The sequence below is a fragment of the Gastrolobium bilobum genome, unplaced genomic scaffold (assembly GCF_033153095.1).
Source record: "Gastrolobium bilobum isolate Gb01-03AN ecotype WA unplaced genomic scaffold, APGP_CSIRO_Gbil_v1 utg14654, whole genome shotgun sequence".
NCBI lineage: Eukaryota > Viridiplantae > Streptophyta > Magnoliopsida > Fabales > Fabaceae > Gastrolobium > Gastrolobium bilobum.
Window position 1 is genome coordinate 198,608 of NW_026896498.1, and position 20,573 is coordinate 219,180.

At 33.1% G+C, this 20,573-nt stretch overlaps 1 protein-coding gene across 1 annotated transcript in view; it reads right to left on the reverse strand.

The window, feature by feature from the left end:
- LOC133300062 (protein NAP1) overlaps nt 1-17,295 on the reverse strand; it is a 30,138-nt gene extending 12,843 nt beyond the window's left edge. Inside the window, exons 1-18 of the mRNA XM_061499549.1 lie at nt 17,116-17,295; nt 16,122-16,556; nt 15,959-16,033; nt 13,576-13,656; nt 13,061-13,141; nt 12,834-12,916; nt 11,699-11,783; nt 10,624-10,749; nt 10,414-10,521; nt 9,389-9,433; nt 9,173-9,315; nt 6,219-6,351; nt 3,838-3,948; nt 3,191-3,269; nt 1,727-1,920; nt 1,186-1,331; nt 288-369; nt 21-131 (exon numbers count right to left, since the gene is read on the reverse strand). Coding sequence (XP_061355533.1) covers nt 21-131; nt 288-369; nt 1,186-1,331; nt 1,727-1,920; nt 3,191-3,269; nt 3,838-3,948; nt 6,219-6,351; nt 9,173-9,315; nt 9,389-9,433; nt 10,414-10,521; nt 10,624-10,749; nt 11,699-11,783; nt 12,834-12,916; nt 13,061-13,141; nt 13,576-13,656; nt 15,959-16,033; nt 16,122-16,541 — 2,103 coding nt within the window. The 5' untranslated portion in view covers nt 16,542-16,556; nt 17,116-17,295. The remainder of the gene's footprint in view (nt 1-20; nt 132-287; nt 370-1,185; nt 1,332-1,726; nt 1,921-3,190; nt 3,270-3,837; nt 3,949-6,218; nt 6,352-9,172; nt 9,316-9,388; nt 9,434-10,413; nt 10,522-10,623; nt 10,750-11,698; nt 11,784-12,833; nt 12,917-13,060; nt 13,142-13,575; nt 13,657-15,958; nt 16,034-16,121; nt 16,557-17,115) is intronic.
- Nucleotides 17,296-20,573: the final 3,278 nt, after the last annotated feature.

Here is a 20,573-nt window from a genome sequence, read left to right on the forward strand (position 1 = left end):
GGGGGAGGATTTGTTTATACCTCTTCTGGAACAATGGGAGATGCACACTCTGGAAAACTACTAGCAACCCCAAGCCATGCACAGCAATGTTGAGGACGCCCTTCCGGACCAAACATTGTGTTTCTAAAAACCTATTATAGGAACATTGTTTGGGTTTTAAAATGAAAAGAAATGACAGGTAAAATTCAGAATTTAAACCATAAGTTTGAAGTCATAGCACCAAACTAGCCATCAATCTAGAGAAATCAAGGAAATGTACTAGATGGAAGCGGTATAGGGACACTCACGGCTGTGAGATTCTGATGGTAGAAATACAGCTTCCTAAGACTACCATGCTTTGAAAGTAGGGATTCCAATTCATCTACACATCTGCATCAAAAGAGAACCACGATACCATAAATATCTCTTCCAAGATTTTTAATTTTATTAATATATTATATTAGAGAGAGAAAGAGAGATTGTCATCAAGCACTGACCCTACTGTTAAGCTCTGGTAAATGTTTCTACACACACATTGCAAGTGAGTAATGCATAATACAAGCTATAAGCCAAAACCCAACACTACATGAAGACCCACTAGTATAAATATATATAAAAGAATTTCATAAAAGAAGACAATACAAAACAGAAGGTCGAGACATCCTCCTAGCACAACAAAAGGTCAGGGATCCGTCCCCATGAATATCTAACAAACTAACAGTCTAGGAGGCTATAAAATCAACTCAATCAAATATAAGGTAGAAAGAAAGAAATCTCCAGCAAATGATCTAGCACTATGCTCCTTGCGAAATTAAGTTCATCAGCATAAAATTTACTCTTTATTGATTGGTTTATGTAGTCTGTCTAAAGAGGTCAGAAGATAAATCAATGGACCCCCAAACTAGGAAATAGATTGATAAAGGGAAAGCGCTGAGCACGGCAGGAAGGCTGCAATTCTCCAGATTGAAAAGACTGGTGTGCCAGCAAATCCTTTTTTCTCTTTCCTTTTATGTTTCTATTCTAAACATAAAAGAAAAAAAATAATACCCAGAAAAAATGGGATTAAAAAAATCCCATGATATTTCTTCCCAAAAAAAAAAAAATCTCAGCCCCTTTAGATACTCAAAGATTAAACATTTGATTATTGAATTATTCAAAAGAGTATCAGAGTAGCACTGCAAAGAAAATTAAAATCGGGATGAAAACCTGGACCAGTTGTATGCAGCATTCCCCTCTGATAGTAAGCCTTCTTTACCAGTAGAAGCTGTAGCTTTCTCCAAGTGCCTAATGGTTGTAGAAGAACGTGAAGACGTGACTATCAATAAAATTGACAGCCAATCCTTCCTAAAATCCTGAAAACAGGATAAGTAAGTGTTGGGCGCACTCAAACATGAGATTGAAAAACAAAGAAAAAGGACAAAAGTAGAACTAGAAACTAAGGTTCTAACACTAAAAGAACTATAATGAACATACAATACAATCTTTGCATGCATCAGCACACTAGCAAGACTTCATAACTTCAGTCTTCTTTATCATGCCAATTACTTTATTTATAAGAAAAATTACAAAGCATAAGTTATTTTGAATGAGAATACTTCTACACAGAAGTAGCAACTTGGTTATGGTTTTTAGATCAATGCAAGTATATTTATATCAACGTTCATGATGAACTGTAATATGTCCAAAAAGCATGCATTTCCTATGTTTAAGATCTTAAAAAAATGGCCTGTATGGATGTCTCACATACCGAAAGATCACAAGTCATAGCAGATATATTTTCACCCTGTGGTTTCGGTAAGTTTTCAAGGTGGTGGACAATCTGCTGAAGAAGTCCTTTCAAGCTAGCATCTATGTCAAGAGCCACCATTCCAGGGCTTCCCAGTAAAAACCGGATTCTCCCAGCACAGGATGAAAGATATGACAATGAGTAACCCCGAATTGCTGCAATCAAATGACACAACATTTAACATCCAAAACATCAACAAGAAAAACAAACAAAAGGGACAAGAAACAAAAGTGTAGTAACGAAGGGTCTGTTTGATTACTGTGTTTGAAAACAAAAATGAAAACAGCTTTTTGCTTTCAAAAAATAAAACACAAAAAAATCTATTTGAGTGCTTATTTTTTATCTTATTGTTTTGAAAAATTTTGTTCTCCATAATCTGTTTTTAGAGTAGAAAATTGATAGCACACTTTAATCGTTTCTGTTTTGTTAACTTGTATTCATGGATACACTACTCTCACTTCAAACCAACACCCACACCATTGCCACCACAGCCCGAGCATCCTAAGCTTTCAAAATTTATTCCCAAGACAATTCATCAAATTGGTTTTTGATACTTTTATTTTGTGAAATGATTCTATGAAATAATTCCCAGTAAAAAAAAAGAACCAAAGAAGCCTAACTCTTGCACATAGAGCACACAAAGCATCGACTATTCAGAAAGCAAAACAATCATATTTTCATTTGATGCAGGGATCATTTATTAATAACAACCGGACTCTCCGGGAATTGTTTTCATCAACCCATATATGTTTCCTATTCCACAGCTCCAATACCAGAGATTTATCCCAATTTCTAGCATACAGAACTAATGACTCTTGAGCAGTAACAAAAGGCTCCACAAAAGAGAATAGTCATAATTTTTTTATAATTTTGCAACATGCAATGATATGCACTGCAGTTGGCATGCACTCGATAGTTCTCTGTATTTTTGGTTAAAGAAAATTGATGTGTTCCCCCACTTTAGAACAACCTTTATTTGTTCATTATAAAGGTTTTGGTAAAATCAAGGGGGCCAAAAGCCTAAAACCTTATGTCAGTGTTTAGATGCAATGCAATCCTTTTGTGCACCTGGTTATAGCAGAATGCTCACATCTTTTTTTTTTGGTAAAAAGAATGCTCACATCTTAAACAGAGTCCACTGCCACTTAACAGAAACCAGTCAACACTGTTTCAAATTAATAAATTCGGAATAAAGAAATTTAAGTGCATATTTCAAGGAATATATCAGAACATATAACGGTCTAAAATTTAAATTTATATTTTTCTCGATGTATACCTCATACAATATCAACATCACCTTTAACCCAAACTTGATGTATACCTCATTGAAGGAAGTACTTTAACTTTGACAATAATGATAAGCACTTATTCGATATCGTATTTCTTCATCGTAGGAGAAATTAGTATGCATAAATTCAATCTAACCTGCAATGTATTTGCGCACCAAACAACATAAATGGTCCATTCCATCTAATAGAAATCCAATGGTTGGGTCATTTGGATCCTGTAAACATGATCATGAAATTTGAAGTCAACTTAACCACCTGATCAATTGATTCAAACAATAGTCTAAAAGAAAATTAGAAAACATGTTATAAAAGAGTTCTTCATCCAACGCAGCCCTTTACCTAACAAGTTACCAAATGAGGCAATTTTCTAGCTATTTAATATTTATCAACAATCGTTCATTACTGCCAAATGACATTTTTTTGCAATATGATGCAATTCCCATAACAAAATTGATTATTCCCCCTTTCTCCTTCTCTCTCACATGTAGTCCATCCTCCCTCTCTCTCACTCTCTCACCATTGACACCCCCTATGTCCCCAGGTCCTCCTTTTCTGGCCAATTTAGGACATTCCCGGCCATTTTCTACACCCTTGAGTGCTATCAATGTATTCAATGTTGATTGCGCCAGCCCACATGCCACAATCGACATGGAAAAATTAATCATGTAATTAAAAAGGTAACATATTCATAAATAGTTTTTGAAAGACCAAATTTGGTAATTTGCTTGAAAAGAGCGTTAGGTGAAAAAAAGCTAATAAAAGAATAAAGAAATAAATGCTTACTACGTCCACTGCTACCACCCGAGCAGTTTTGGATTTTGATGATGCAAATCCCACATGTTGGAAATACCAGATCACTTCACATTGTGCTAAAGCCAAGGCAGAAAACACCATCTGCAGGAAAGATTACACATCTCATAGGCAAGTTATTTTAAAAAGTTGAAGATACATGAAAACATAAAAAAAAAAATTATACAACCAATTCCAAAGCTATAAAACAAGAATAGTATTGTGCTCAAATTCCCAGGAAATAGAAAAATAATTTTATTTACCACATTGAGCCCACTGAAGAAAAATTAAGAATGTTTATGAAGCTTATTAGTTTAAAATACAAACACTACCTTTTATGTACATCTACATATGCATCCCAACCAGCAAAAGCTGAACTGTAAGAAAACAGAACTGTTCACAAACTATTTGGGCTTGGTTCCATTTCATTTATTAAATGAATGGGCTTGACTATAAGATTAGGCTTGTTTGGCTCTCAAACAGCTTGGTTAAGAATAAAGGAATACCTAATGAACCAATTCAACCCAAAAACTTAAGTTGTTGGATGAGGCTATATTAATGATTTTATATTCTCTAACACGCTCCCTTATGAGAGCCCATTGGGCTTGAAGGATGGATGATGCATCAGGTCTAGCCTACCCGTGCTAAGAAACTTCACAATATTTAATTTCTATTAATAGAATAGGGGGCGTTGAGGATCGAACTCGTGACCACTTAGACTTGCCCTCTCTGATACCATGTAAATAACCAATTCAACCCAAAAGCTTAAGCTATTAAGTGAAGGCCCATCAATAGTTTATATATAAACCATTGATGGGCCTTCACTTATGTAAAGAACCAATTCAACCCAAAAGCTTAAGCTATTAGGTGAGGCTACATTAATGGTTTTATATATCACAACACGCCCCCTCACACGAGAGCCTACTGGGCTTGAAGAGTGGAAAATGCACATGCCTACCTACCTGTGCGAACAAAAAAATTCCACTTGAAAGAAAGTGGGGGGCGGCGAGGATCGAACCCGGGACACGAGGCTCTGATACTGTTGAGATATATAGTCCCACATTGGTTGTATGTGCAACTAATGTGGAGTTTATAAGGCCTTGGACACTCCCACCCTTTGAGCTAGCTTTTGGAGTGGTGTATCCCAAGGTTCTTTATATGGTATCAGAGCCTCGCCGTCCCCCACTTTCTCTTGTGGAGTTTCTTAGCACAGGTAGGCTGGGCCTGTTGCACTGTCCACGCTTCAAGCCCAAAGGGCTCTCGTGTGAGGGGGCGTGTTGAGATATATAGTCCCACATTGGTTGTATGTGCAACTAATGTGGAGTTTATAAGGCCTTGGGCACTCCCACCTTTTGAGCTAGCTTTTGGGGTGGTGTATCCCAAGGTTCTTTACAGATACCATGTAAAGAACCAATTCAACCCAAAAGCTTAAGCTATTGGGTGAGGCTACATTAATGGTTTTATATATCTCAACAACTTAATAGCTTAAGCTTTTGGGTTGAATTGATTCTTTACAGAATATCTATTTTTATATATTATTTAGTATATACATATATTTTCATTAGATATGTGGATTATTTGTCATTTTCAATTACAAATTGAATAAGCAATTATAATTGCACTCTATGGTTCATATTGTATTTCACACCAATCATTACTGAAATGTATATAAGAGAGGATGGAATTTATATTGATTTGGGCAAAAACTTTTTTTTATTTATGCTTCTCATCACAAGTAAATGTGGGACTTCAACAAACTACTGACTGAAAAAATGTAAGTTATATACATGCTCTTCATCACTGGTAAAGAGGGACTTTATTATTTTATTCATAAAAAAATAGGAATGATAACTTTTGCTCAATTTCACCTTACAACCATAAAATCTAAAAACCAGTAACAGAGATAAGGTATGAACAGAAGGAGAATTGACACCATCATCAGACGACAAACAAAAGTTTCAGCAGCAAATTGCAAATAGAAACTACCTAAGCATTATAGCAAGAATATTCGAATAAAAATTTGAACATTACATAACTAAAGATTTATTTGTAAAATATTTTTGTTTAGGAACAATTAACCACTTGGTTAATTAAGTTAATTATCAGTTGCTCACTAACCACCCTTTGAACATTATTAACCAATTGAGTGATTATTGTACTTAACTAGAAGTATTTTTCTAGAGTTCTTTTCTTGTAAATTTTCCAGATATTTCAAGTTTTACTTATTGATATGAAACCACGGAAGGGATGTAATCAAATGTACTCGTGTATAAATGAAGCTAGAATATCTATAAGTGAAAAGACAACAAAAGTTTCAACATCGAATGTCAGACACATCATATATTCACACTTCAAAAATGCCAAAGGAAAGACACCTGAATGTTAGGCGCCAACAGACTGGGCTGATCAGTAAAAAACAGCACCATTCTCCCAATCTCTTGTTTCAGCAAAATCCTCCTTTCACGATGTATAGCATCACAAGATAATATTGCTTGCTCATGCACTTCACTGAAAAATTCAATCACTTTTGTGATTAGCACTATCAATTGTAATAACAGCATGAAAAAAATTTCAAAAAAAGAAAAGTATAAGGAAGACCTAAGGTCAAGATATAAAAAGTGAGGATGAAATATCCTTAATAAATGAGAAAAGAAAACAAACCACAGTAAAAGAAGAATATATATATATATATAAGTGGAAGAGTTGCAAGAGTACTTTCATGTAACATGTCGTTAGTCAAGGCCCATATTGCGTGAATCTCATCTCATCTCAGCCCAAGATTCCAGCTAAATCGAAATCTCGTGATCTACGATTGTTTCCTTATCTCATGAATTAAATTCAGTTTTAATTTCTATGATCAATCAGAATAATGTTTATATTATTGATCAATCAGAATAATTTGTGTTTATCATCATCCCTATCATTTCCTGATTTTCGGTGATTAGGCAATAATTTTGGGATTGAATGACCGATTATGATGTCTTCTTCCCCATATGTATACTCTTGTTTTCTGTCCAAAATATGAGAAAAAACAGAACAAGCTTCAACCTTGCTTCTCTCCAATTATTCTACTCTATTTCTTTAAAACAATACAGCAAGTTTTCCTTCAACAAAAGAGATGAATATTTTATTCTTTACAGTTGCCTCTTTGAATTTGAAAGGCCATCGCCCAACATGGAGGCAGACACTTATGAGAAGGGACTAAATTGATGGTTGGGAGATGGGTTAGCTTGGATCTCTCCATGAAGCCACATTCATGTGCAGGTAAGTAGCGTTCCCATGGCCCATGAGGTGCGAAATGAGTGCAGCTATAGCACCACTTTTGGTCTTGGGTTACAATAAATACAGGAACTCATACACAGGAAGTAGAAATTTTGGGATGATTCAAAAGCGGTTAACCAGTGAACTGAACTTAAAAATGGAGTATCTTACAACCCCAGGCATACAAGTATTTTCTAGGCACGAGAGTAGAGGATTCAATTCTGACCAATGTTGAGTCAGCAAAGAGAGTGGAAAGTTCACTTCTTCTATTGAGGTTAGTTCTGGGTGTTGCTAGAAGGCATAGGTGAGGATATATGGCAAGAGAGGGTGCTGGTGACATTAGGATGAAACTGGGCTTTGGCTGGGAGAGATCAGGAGCTCTTAAATTCACCTGACTTCCTTTTCTTTCTTAATTTTCCATTTTTGTTTGGATCAGTCTCTTCTTATTTTATTGTTATGGATTGTAATCAGATGAACACCAGTGTCGAATATCAGTAAAACAAGTTTTGTTTCCTTCCTTCTTGTTACTATGTTGGGTGTTATTATAGGGTATTTTGGTTCAGTTTATTCTTTCTGTTGAGATATATAATCCCACATTGTGATGCACTTACAGTTAGCCCATTGTACATGGCCCAACCATTGATTGAAGAAGCTCGTAATCAACTAGAGTTGTGGCCTAATAAATATGGCTCAATTGTTGAAAGAGGCAGTGATTTGAAATACAACAAATTACAATCGAATCCAAGTCCCAATAAAGCAGCAGATGTGATTGTGATTTGTTTCGGAAGAAAAGGAAAACAACATACTTGGAATGATTTGAGATTAAAGATTTGGGATGTATTTTGAATTATTTATTTGTAATTTTTTATTTATTTTTTAGATGTTAATTACTTTTATTTATTTTAGGAAGTTTTATTATTTTTAGAATTTTTGAATTTTGAATCAATTTGTAATTAGTCTATAAAAGGGTGCTTATGACCCTTATTCTAGGAGTTGAATTTTGTTATTTGATAATTAGAAATTGAGAACCGGAGGGTTACTTTTTTGAGAAAATCCTAACTTTCTGTTTAGCCACTTTTCTATGCGCTTTCGGCATCACATTAGTTGTATGAGCAACTAATGTGGAGTTTATAAAGCCTTGGCACTCCCACCCTTTGAGCGCTTTTGGGATGGTGTATCCCAAGGTTTTTTACATGGTATCAGAGCTTCGCCGCCCCCCACTTTCTGTTGTGGAATTTCTTAGCACAGGTAGGCTGGGCCTGTTGCATCATCCACTCTTCTAGCCCAAAGGGCTCTTGCGTGAGGGGGCGTGTTGAGATATATGGTCCCACATTGGTTGTATGAGCAACTAATTTGGAATTTATAAGGTCTTGGGCACTCCCACCCTTTGAGCTAGCTTTTGGGGTGGTGTATCCTAAGGTTCTTTACACTTTCATTAACGTTTAAGGTTCATACCTATATCCCAAACCAAAAACTAAACCTAATTTCTAGTTTATTCAAATTCAGCTTAGTTTTTCGAACCACTCGGTCACACCCCTAGGCCCTAGCAACATCCCCAAGAAAATAAAAAATAACCAAACTCCATAAAGAGGCTAAGAAAACCATTGAATGCCACACAATAACACATTCCATGTTGTCAAATCCAAAGCCTCTCAGACCCTAACCCTGATGAAAAAGCATTCCAAGAACTGAAAAATGATACACTTCATCAAATTCTTATGCACACCAGTTACCAAATGGGTTTTAGGCTTTAGTGATACTATACATTTTGCTATTTCTTTAATTCTATCATATTAGAATTTAAGAAGGTGCACTAAATAATCAAGGAATGTCCAATACCTGGACAGGAATTTAGAAGTAATACCATTATTTTGTTTAAGTTTTTCTAAGTTTATAATGCAAAACTGCTTTCAGAATTATTCCCAGACAATTCAGAAATCAGACACCAAATCACTGAAAGTAGCAACCTGAATAATCATGGACAAACCACTAGTTTGACTATCTTGGCCTCATTTGTTCTCTCTGATACATAACAATAGCAATATTTAAACAGGAATTTTGAATATACCTTATCATTTTCTCGACCTGCTTGGCAACATTATACTCCAACTCTGCATCTTTTTGCTTTGTACGTCCTGACTTGGCCATCTTCTTAGATTCTAATATTCGAGGTAGAACATACAGCTGGTAATCCTCGTGCAAAAGTATGTACTGTACGTTGATGATTAGAAAATTGTCAACTACTGCAGTTAAAAGACAATATTCCAAAGTTGACAAAATTTACCTCATCTCTGAATAACGTGAGGATTAAATTCTCCTTCAATACAACCTGAAATGCCATGAGCAAACATAATTTAGGAAGTAAACTTAGTATAATTAATAATCCACACATAATTTCAGTATAAAATCTTATTTTAATTATCACAACTCTTGGATGACTAGTAGGAAAGAGTATCATTTTTGTCTGAAATAAAAGAAAATTGCAAATTCAGAGGCTCCAATTGAACCACTTAGTAGAAGAATAGTAGACCTCAAGAACAAAAACTTTATGCTACTATTTACCTTGTTTCATAATTGATAGTGTACGTCAACCTCCGTACCCCCTGAATGCCTTACCCAGGCACTTGTCTCAACACCAAATAATACTACATTTATATTACCTAATAAAGCCACGCTCGGCTATTCTTCAGCATTCTAGTCAAACATCGTTCTGTCTCAGAAGTATTAAGCTCAACTTACACTCTTTTAAAGAATTAGATTAACATTTTAATGATTCTTTCATTTGGAACTATGAACATGCTTCTGCCTCAAAAAGATATATCATCTGATGTGGAGCTTCCAATTCCAGATTCTCCCCCATTTTCTTGTCTTGGGCAACTATTTTCTTTTTTTTGTTTTGCATTTAATTATATTGACTTACACCCGAGACAAGAAAGAACAATACTCCTTACTGTTTTATTCAACCTTCAGTATCCTCAGTGCAAGCATAAAGAGAACATAACCGCATAAGAAATAGGACCAAAGATAGGTCCCTTTTCCATATCTTTATCTGCTACTAAGAGTAACATAAATGGTTGGCCATATCTTTTTATGGTTTAAACATTTTAGAGAATAGGCCATCCAAAATTGTATTAAAGCTTTCTTGTTTAAAAGGTCACCAGTTGAAGTCTCAAGTTTCAATAATTATATCAACATGCTTGTGTTTTTGCATCAGTGAACCCAGACAATTCCAGTACACGTATGTGGTAAAATCAAATAGAAACTTGAAATATAGGTAAATGACTACAGTAATACAAGCATGGATTATACCAAAGCAATATCAATGCTAGTGACACGACGCAGCTCATCAGGGCAGACAAGATACCCAAATAACACCCATTCTCGATATGCAGTTACATTTGCAAGATCTTGTGCTCTCTGCAGGGTTGAATGAAGAAAGGAATTCAGTGCAGTTATAGTGCACAGTTACCTATTCAAGAAGTATATATCAATATGGTTATAAACAAAAATTAACATTACCAGGGGATGAGCAGAGTTTGTGAGTATGTCTGGATACCGAGGATGATATGGACTTAAAAATCCTTCATTTCTAAGTTTTCTTGTGTCTGTTGATAGAAATATAATAGGGCCCACAGCCTCTAATACCTGAAAAAGGATAACAAACCTTCAATTGCAATATATTAACAAGTTGCCAAATACAGTCATTAACCCATAAAGGAAATTAACTAAGAAATACATTTATTACATAAAAGGATATCATGTGTATTGGGTAATTTAAAAACAGATCTAAGAAGTTCAATCTTCTTTTGATGCAGAAAAGGACATTTTTTTGTTCATTTGAAAAAAATATGAGTAACAGGTTATGTTGGTTTATCATGGACAAAAATCGTAATGCATCTGGAAGCAGAAACCATTAGGTGGAAGAACAGGAATTGCTTTAATGTATAACATTAATAGTAGAGTTCATGGAAGGCTATTAGTAAGCAACTATCCCAAAGCAAATGAAGTGATATAACTTAATTATCCAACATTATAGTATCGTCCTCAAGCATATGCACCAAAGTACCACAAACACAGTCCATCTCCATAAAAAGTATGTCCTTTCAATTACTTCCACAAGATTTAAGACTAACTCCCACAATGTGGAGAGGCAAATGAAATCAAATTGAACTTAATCATGATAAAACAGAATCATGAAGAAAAATAATGAGTTAGAAGACTAGAAAACATACTCGTCATCTTTATCATTGGTACTAGGCAATTACTTACATCATGTAAAGAACTAACTTAACCCAAAAGCTTAAGTTGTTGGATGAGGGCCTTTTTAATGGTTTATATTATTCTCTAACACGCCCCCTCACACGAGATTTTACTAAGCTTGGAGGGTGGATAATGCACATGCCCACCTACCTGTGCTAAGAAACTCCACATGAGAAAGTGGAGGGCGGTAAGGATCGAACCCGGGACACAAGGCTCTAATACCATGTAAAGAACCAATTCAACTTAAAAGCTTAAGCTGTTGGATGAGAACTTTTTTAATGGTTTATATTATTCTCTAACATATCATATTGATACATAAAAGGATGAGATTAACCTCTCCAATACGAGGGCTCACGAAATTTAGGTCTTCATGTAAGCCTTTCAGTGGTGGATCATAAGAGTCAATGGAATGAACCAAACTGTAAAGTAGAGAAAGAAACATATAAGCACTAAAGTAATGAACAACTATTTGCTAAACAATAAAAAAAGAGAAAAAATATTTACATCATGTTAGAGAAAAAATATATGTACCATAAAAGAATTCATAGTAAAGCCAGCATAAAATCCATTTTTCATCATCCTTTACCAATTTCATCAATTAGGGATTAATTTAGCCAATTTAATCCCTCAAACTTCAACTCCCTAACAATCTCATCGCTCCATCCATTTTGGTATAACTTTGTTCAAGGAAAATGCTTATATGACTAGCATGTGAATTTTTATTCTATAATGGCCTTAGTATAGATAGGAGTTGTATTTTGGGATGGGCTTAGGGATATATAATTAACATAGTATAAATAACCCCTAAGATTTTGTATTCATCCGTCATATACTATATTTTGATACTTTAAGAGCTTTCCAATACTATATTTTCCTCCTCTTAATCATAATTCTGTGAAGAAATTGTGGTCTACCTACTTTCTATCCATCAAGGACTTAAACGAATATGAGACTGTAGTCAAATGTCTATTCAAGAATGTCAATTGAACCAGCTCTCCATCAAGGACAGTGTACAGAAGGTTAAAAAACATTATGTTGACCCAATATTGGTTGCAGGTAGTACATGTTTATAGCAGACTAGTTTTTGAAATTTTTCAAACAGCTAACTTGCTCTCTATACCATGCAGTTCTTATATGCTCTGATACACAAGTTTAACAGCTCTGCCATGTCACAGTGTGACCAGTATGGGATGAATACTCTTAAGAGTATATTAGAATCTCCCATCTATCCCTCCCCTCTCCAGTAACATAGGCCATAAGCCATAAGCCATGTATGCATAATTGCATATGCACCCCTTAGCATTTGTTTGAGCCATCTTTTATGCAACTCTCTTAATAATAAACTTTTTATTAAAACCATTGATTATACAACAACGTATGTCAGTATGTATGTGTACACATACATATCTACCTTTTATTGTTTAGTAGAAACGGACGATAATTTAAGCAAACTTATCAAAATATCCTACCGATGATAAAAATCACAATCCCGCTCATTTCTTGACATTGCATGCAGAAGGTTATAGGTCTGTAGTAACATCTTCCTTGGCATCTGCTATGAAAGCATTGGTTTGGAAATTTAACACTCATATAGTTCACAAAAAAAAATAAAAATAAAAAATGATTTCAACCATAAAAGAATTGTTTTTAATAATTAAAAAAAAAGTGAAGAAAATAAGAAGGAAAGTTAACTTGCCTTCTCAGAGAAAAGGTTAACCCGCACAAAGGAACAGAAGAGATCCATAAATGCGTGTAGTATAAGAGAATTCTGATGGGGCTGCAAAACACTTTGCCTAGTTATTTGATATACGCAAAAAAGATAAAGCAAGTATTTATTAGTTCAATTCAAATGTTAGGATATCTATTTAACACTATTTCACTTAAGTGAAGAACTCCAGATGAACAGGTTAAAAAGGGAAAGAGATAATTCATGATTCCCCATTTCCTATTCTTTATTTCATAGGTCAAACATTTGTATTTCTGAAAAATTCATAAAAATTTGATAGTTTTCCAGTAAAATTTGATGAGACACCCCACTTCTTTGTCTTATTATCACAGGTGTTCATTAATGAAAGCTGCTGAACTAAAGACTAAAGTGGAGAAAGAAGGCTAGGCACATCTCATATTATGTTATACATACAAACCAGTTTCAAGATCCTTGTTACATCAAAGCAACGCACATTGTAGGAGAGCAACAATACTGAGACTCACCAACAAAGTAATTACTGTACTACTTAGATCCAATATAAGTCGCAGAGCTTGTTCACGAAACACCATCAAGTCAAGAAGTAGCTGGTACACACAAAAGAATCATTACCATTTGAGTTCAGGTAACATGCAGCTGGATTGAAAATCTAAAAGATAGGCACAAACAGGCAAGTTTTAGTTGAGATAAAATGACACTAATAGAGATCATTTATTGATCAAAATCATAAATTACAAAGATAATGGAACCTATAAGCTATCTCATTAAGGCCAATCAACACTGGTAGCAGGAGAATGAAGAAACAGGTCCAGTTTTATGAAACTTATATTACATGATGATGTGTGTGCATCATATAAAGGGAATGATGAGAGAGAAAATAAACCATAAAATAATCAAATAAAACAAAAAATGCAAATCAAAAAAGTAAAATGGAGCTTTTGTCAATCAATTTTTGCTGTATTATTTACGAATGACAATGTAAATTGTCTTGATACATTACAAAACTTGCTTGCGTTCTTGAAACCTAAACAGTTAGAATATTAGCGTATCGTATGTTAATGTTGTTTATATTGTATTAGTAAGTTGTGATTGTCACTGGGCTGGGCTTGCACTAATTGTATTATACTTGTACCTCAATCTAGATCATTGGTATAAATACGGGGATAAGTTCATGTCATGTATCACAACAAACTACTCGAACTTTCTTTTGGATTTTTTTAAAATAAAAATAACATAAGAGAGAAGAGAGGAGAAGTACAGCAGGGGAAGGATCAGGTATCCTCTAATAAAATACAAAAAACAAAGAAACAAGAACACTCAGAATGCAGCAAGGTTGACAAAATCTCACTCCATATTAGAGATCTTGAAACAACTATGGGCTAAAACCCAAGAAAGAATTAAGAATATATCAATAAAGAGAGAGAGAGAACATTCATAAATGACGTCTGCTATAAATCTAGTCCAGTTAGAGCTCGAACTTTGAAATGGGATTTTTCCATGGTTTTCACTTTTCAGTACAAACACAGAAGATGATGCAGAATGACAACAAAAATCTGGACTATAGAAGTGTTACTACTGGGAAATTGCATATTCTTTCTAAAATACCCAAGGTTTGTCTCCGCATTTATTCCAAAACAGGCACAAGTAGAAAGAGAGACCTTTAGTTTCTCATGACTAACTCTCCTTTTATGACACATTTTTCTTTTTCAATGTCAATAAGAAATAGGTTTAATTTCCCCTTCAAAATAATTAAAATGCCTGTAGCTCAGTAGTTAATTAATGTAATTTGTCTGATACCTTGGAGATTGCAAGTATTAATAAGCAAGCTAGTCAAAGAGATTAGTCACAGACTAGGTTGCACATGCAAAAGCACCAAATTATTTTAGTTTATTATCAAAAATCAATATGTAGCTGCCATTACCAGCAGACTTAACCATAGCATGAGGGATACATATAGCGCCTGCCAAACCCATGGTACTTACTAGAGTGGCATTGCTACATGAAATTAGGATGTTAGGATTACTGTACAATATTCAAATAATGAACAGGGATGGTTGTTAGCACTTGGCAGTAGTTTTTTGTCCTTTTCATCCTGTTATAAATTAAGCAACTACCAATAGGGGAAAAAATGATTAGGATAAGTAGTAATGTGTCTTTAGGTGTATCCATGGGTAGTCTATTTAAAGTTTTTTTCCTAACAGTGTAATGTTTCAATTGATTAAAATTATTCCCTTGGGTCTCCATTCTAGTTGTCAGTGTGTGTACTACAGTACCTTGTGTTGTGTCAGTTTTAAATCTAAATTAATTTTTAGATTTTACAAGCTTCAGCCATCTCTTTCACTCTTTCCAACCTTCCCTCCTAAAAAAACGAAATAAATATAGAAATGAATTACAAATTTTCAGATTCCTATCTACTCATGCAGATAAGTTGAGTAAAGAAAGATATTAACAAGAAGAATTTGGCAAGTTTTAATAACTCAAACTAACTGAGCTAGTCAAGTAAAACGAGGTGTCACGAACAAACTAACTCAAAAGCTTAAGCCATCATTATGTGAATGTGAAGATACATGAATGATGTTATATCTAATATGCAAGAGCCCTTTGAGCTTGAAGCATGGACAATGTAGAAGCACACCCTACCTTTTTCTGAAATTTAACTTTTATTAAGAAGAATAGGGGCATAAGGATCGAATTCTGGAACACATAGTCTTAGATGTTCTAATATCATGTCATAAACCAATAAAATTGCTTGCACATGAATGCACATGAATGGTTTCATATCTAAGATGAGGGCATGCAGCTGGCATGTGAAAACCTTCAATTAATTGCTTGCAGGTTGCGAAAGGGAAACATATAGAAAAACCAATAAAAAAGGTGTTAAAACAGCACCTGCACCCATGGTTCCAGGCTCTGTAAATGATGTTCTGCATGACCTTGCATTGAATCCCAAGCAATCTTATCTATCTGCATCAATTTTCTTCACAAATGATAAAATCCATGGAGGCCTTAATTAACATTCAAAATGTAAAGCATATAAGACATCACTTCTTACACGTTCAAGTTGCAATTTGCTGAAATGGTCTGGAAATTTCTTAGAGAGCAACACACAGATTCTAGGACAGTTGGGGAATACACCGGCTTTCCAAAACCCTTCTGAAAATACGTGATTGATGGGATCTGGATAATCCAAAAGTTGATTCAACCTATACATCTTAGCCATAAGACCATCTGCAACTTCAGTGAGTTGGACGACCCACTGCATGTTAAGACCCTTGTGGGATTGGTATGGCGTATTTCCCTGAGATTGTCCATCATCAGAGAAATTCCTGGCACTGCTAGACGACAATGGAGATGTCGTTTCAGTACCAAGGTAATCTGTCCATCTAGATGGGCCATCCGACTCCCTTGCTCTCCCAGCTTTAGGTGACAACGAAGAATCCTGATTAGATAATTTATGCCTTGACTTTGCCATGAACTAATAAGCAGTCTGCACATCAAGTTTTCCATAAATCAAGTTCAAGCATAATAACCAACACCAACTGATCTCCTAAGCATCTCTCACTCTACAAATTTCAATTCCATTATATTTATATTTAAGTACAAATCTAAGTCCAATTTAATTACCATAAAAAAGAGCCTCTAAAAAATATTCTTAACTTTCAACCTTAGAATCTTCAAAATTATACATCCATTCAGTTCCCAAATACAAATGAACATGACGCTTCAGAAAAATGCATTAATGAGTTGTAAGCATGAATTTTGTAGTTTATAAGCAAAGCAAGTTATTATAATAGAAAAAAAGAGAGCTAAAACCTAATTCCATATTTGGCACCTTATTTTCAATTTTCCTAAATAACGGTGATAAGATCAACAGCAGAATTACCAAAAACAGCGAGTGTAAAATAAATAAGGAATCAGACATTATGAGCAAAACAGCATAACCAAAAAGCAGAAGAAGCATTTCTTTGCAAGGGACTCAAAATCAAAATTCAAATTCAAAGGAACTCTCCCAAATCACAAACAAGAGAGAGAAAGAGAGTGCTCACAGTCTCAGTAGAGAGAGAAGGTTGAGTTTGAAGGAGGGTTGAATTAGAAGGTTTCAGATCTGAGAGTAGGTGGTGCTTCGTGCTTCTTTGAATGCATATGAATGTGAATTATGAAGAATGAATGATAAGTGAATGAAAATTGCAAGTGCTGAAACTGCAATTTTCAGCGCAGATGTTATGGTTAGTGTTGTGTTAGCTTTTTCCTTTGTAATAAATAAATAATTTTCTATTTAAATATAAAAGACAGATAAGTCATTTTCCTTTTCTATTTAGTTCTGACGCCTCTTTCTTCGCTTTTACTTCTACACGACGTGCGTCTGCGTCCTCCCTTCTATGTCCTAATACCTACTTTAGTCGTACCTTGGTATTTTTGTTTGTATGTAAACATATAGTAGATACAATCAGTCTAAATGCGGCTATTATCATTTTAATTTTAATTAGCGAAAAATTATTTTTATATTACATTATATAAATTTTTTGTCCTGTACATCTTTTTGATAACTGTATCACTTTTTTATTTTATTTTTCAATTTTTCAGGTGGTGGAGCCCACAAATTTATTTCTATGATGAGATAATTTATCTTCTTTAACATAAGATTAATAAAATCTTTTTAATTATGGGAATAGTTATACTTACTACCTATTTTTTATACTACTTCCTACTGTCAAATTTTAATCATTGATTTTCGTCAATCTAACGGTTATAATTTATTAGAAATTAATAATTAATTAATAAATATGACTTCATAAATTACAACCGTTAGATTGATGCAAATCAACGATTAAAATTTAGTAGTAAGAGATAGTAAGAAAAAGAGGTAGAAAGTATAATCTCTGCCATTAATTATTATAAGAATTTTCTTCATTCTTCTTTCTAAATTCTATTATGATTTTTGTATATTCTATATAATCTTACAATGACACTGGAAACCAATAGAAAGAGATGTAGCGCAGTTTCGTAGTGCATTTGTTTTGGTACAAAATGTCAGTGTAAAAATAATAAATTTTATATTATTTTATCTAATGATTATAATTATTTGAATCATATTAATTAATTATTATTTCACAATGAATTATAATTATTAGTTTCACAAAAATCAACGATTAAGATTTGATGTAAAACTTATTACTTTTATATCCGTATAAGTTGATCATATCCCTTCTAAATATTGTTATTATGTTATATATAAATTGTAATATTCCAGGAAAAATAGTAATAATAAATAGTACAATAAATTAAGTATATATATCTTTATGTGTATTTTACGAAGTTAGATATATTGGTCTAGCATAAAGTGGTAGATATTGATTATCATTAGTATTGATTATTATTTAATTGGTATTGTAAATAATTATTTTGTAATGATAAGTTATATCAATTGTGATAACCCAAAGAAAAATAATAGTAATAAAATTATATTTATCCTATGAGTGTTATAATATTAAATGTTTTGAATTAGGATAAGTCAGCATCATCTTAGCAATATCCTATTTAACGAAAATGAGTCGACTACGAGGTAGCATCATCCTATAAGTCAGTCATGAGTCAATCATGAGTCAACAATATTCTATCATGAGCTCGTAAGAAAACTAAAAGGAAATAAATCCTAAGAAAAAGGAAACAAAAAATTCTAGGAAAAGGAAAGAAGTCCTAAGAATAAAAAGGAAAAAAATAATTATAGGAAGAAAAGGGAAACAAATTCTTTAAAGAAACATTTGCAACAAAGCTTAAAACTTCAACTATAAATAGGAGTTTAGTCTAATCAAACCGAATCATTTCTAATCCCATTATCTCTCCATTTTTTCTCTCATCTTCTTCTCTTTCTTCTTAATTAAAATTTTATTTTATTTTTAATTATTATTTTTGGATACCAAACTGTGTTTCTTAAATCGTTCTTCTTCTTCTGTTATCAAAAAAAAAAAAAAAAAAATCGTTCTTCTTCCAAAAAAAAGTCATTAATCACGGATATAATTCTAATCCATTTGTGATCTTAGGTTAGTTTTGTATGAAAAAAGTTTATATCATGATCCTGATGATATAATAGGTAATTTTCAAATCAAATTACTACATGTGATATTTAAAGTATTTTTGGAAATTTTATTGGAAAAATAATAGGATTATTATTTTGGGAATAAATAGAGATGATGAATAATTTATTATATTTGATTAAATTATGTGTGAATAAATGTGGAAATTATGATACTTTTAAGGAAACTTTCCAAATATGTGATTTATGATTGAATTTGAAATTATGATACTTTTAAAGAACTTTCCAAATATGTGATTTATGATTGAATTTGAAATTGTCTCTTTAAGAAAACTTTCCAAATATGTTATTGAATTTGAAATTATGTGTAATTGTAATTAATTAATAGTTGAAAGATAGCCGATTGTATCTCCTAAAGTGATGAACACAATCATTAGGCATAAAGCCTTCTGTTCTTCTCAAAATGGTATTTGGCAGGATTTTCTGGAGTACTAATAGCAACTTTGAGAAGAGATGTGCATACTAAAAAGAGATATTTTAATTATGGTAAATTTTGATTATATGTGGCTCACAGGTTTCCTGGGTCACAAAGTAGACTTGTAGGATTTTCCCAGTCTATCATAGTTTTTTTTTTCCACTAAATGAACTTAAATGTAATTAATAATGGAATTTGATATTTGATTTGATTGCGATGAATATTTGAGTTGTGATTATTATTTATGTAATATTGTGATTGATGTTGAGCTGGATATGTTAATTGATTTATTTATGATTATCCTTCATAAAATATATGATCGTTGATTTAGTTGATCATGCTGATTGATTGTTTTATAATTATTCTAAATAAAATGACTTAATTGATGTTTGAGTTGATTATAATCATTGATTAATTTATGATTATTCTTCTAGTGTTAGATTAGGATTAACAGCTTTTGCGGATTGTTTATGTGTTGCAACGATCCTTTAGGAGAGCAGAATTTTTAGTGAAGCAGTTGCAAAAAATGAGGCTAGCAGTAAGAATAATGTCTCGGATATTTCAAGCTAGGCTTAGGATTTAATAAGTGTATGAGATATATTTAGATTCTTGATTTACATTTTAATTTTTAAATATTTATATTTAATATAATTTTGGAATAGGATTATGATAAAGTCAGTCTTGCACTAGTTCCTGTTACAGGTAACAATTTTCCAAATTAATTTTGTTTTTGGTAATATAGAGGGGAATAAAAACCCGAAATTAATTTTAAATTAGTTTCCGTAGTATTTATAAGATTTTAAATAATAATTAAATGTGATTTTTTACAAATATATTATTACAAAAATATTTATAAAAATCGTTAGAAATTTAGAAATGCTATATAAGTAAGCCGTTATGATTGAGAATTTTACAAAAAAAGTATCCCTTTTAAACTTATATAGAAATTGAGGAAATGAAATATTATTTTTTGTGAGTATAGGAAAATAACATAC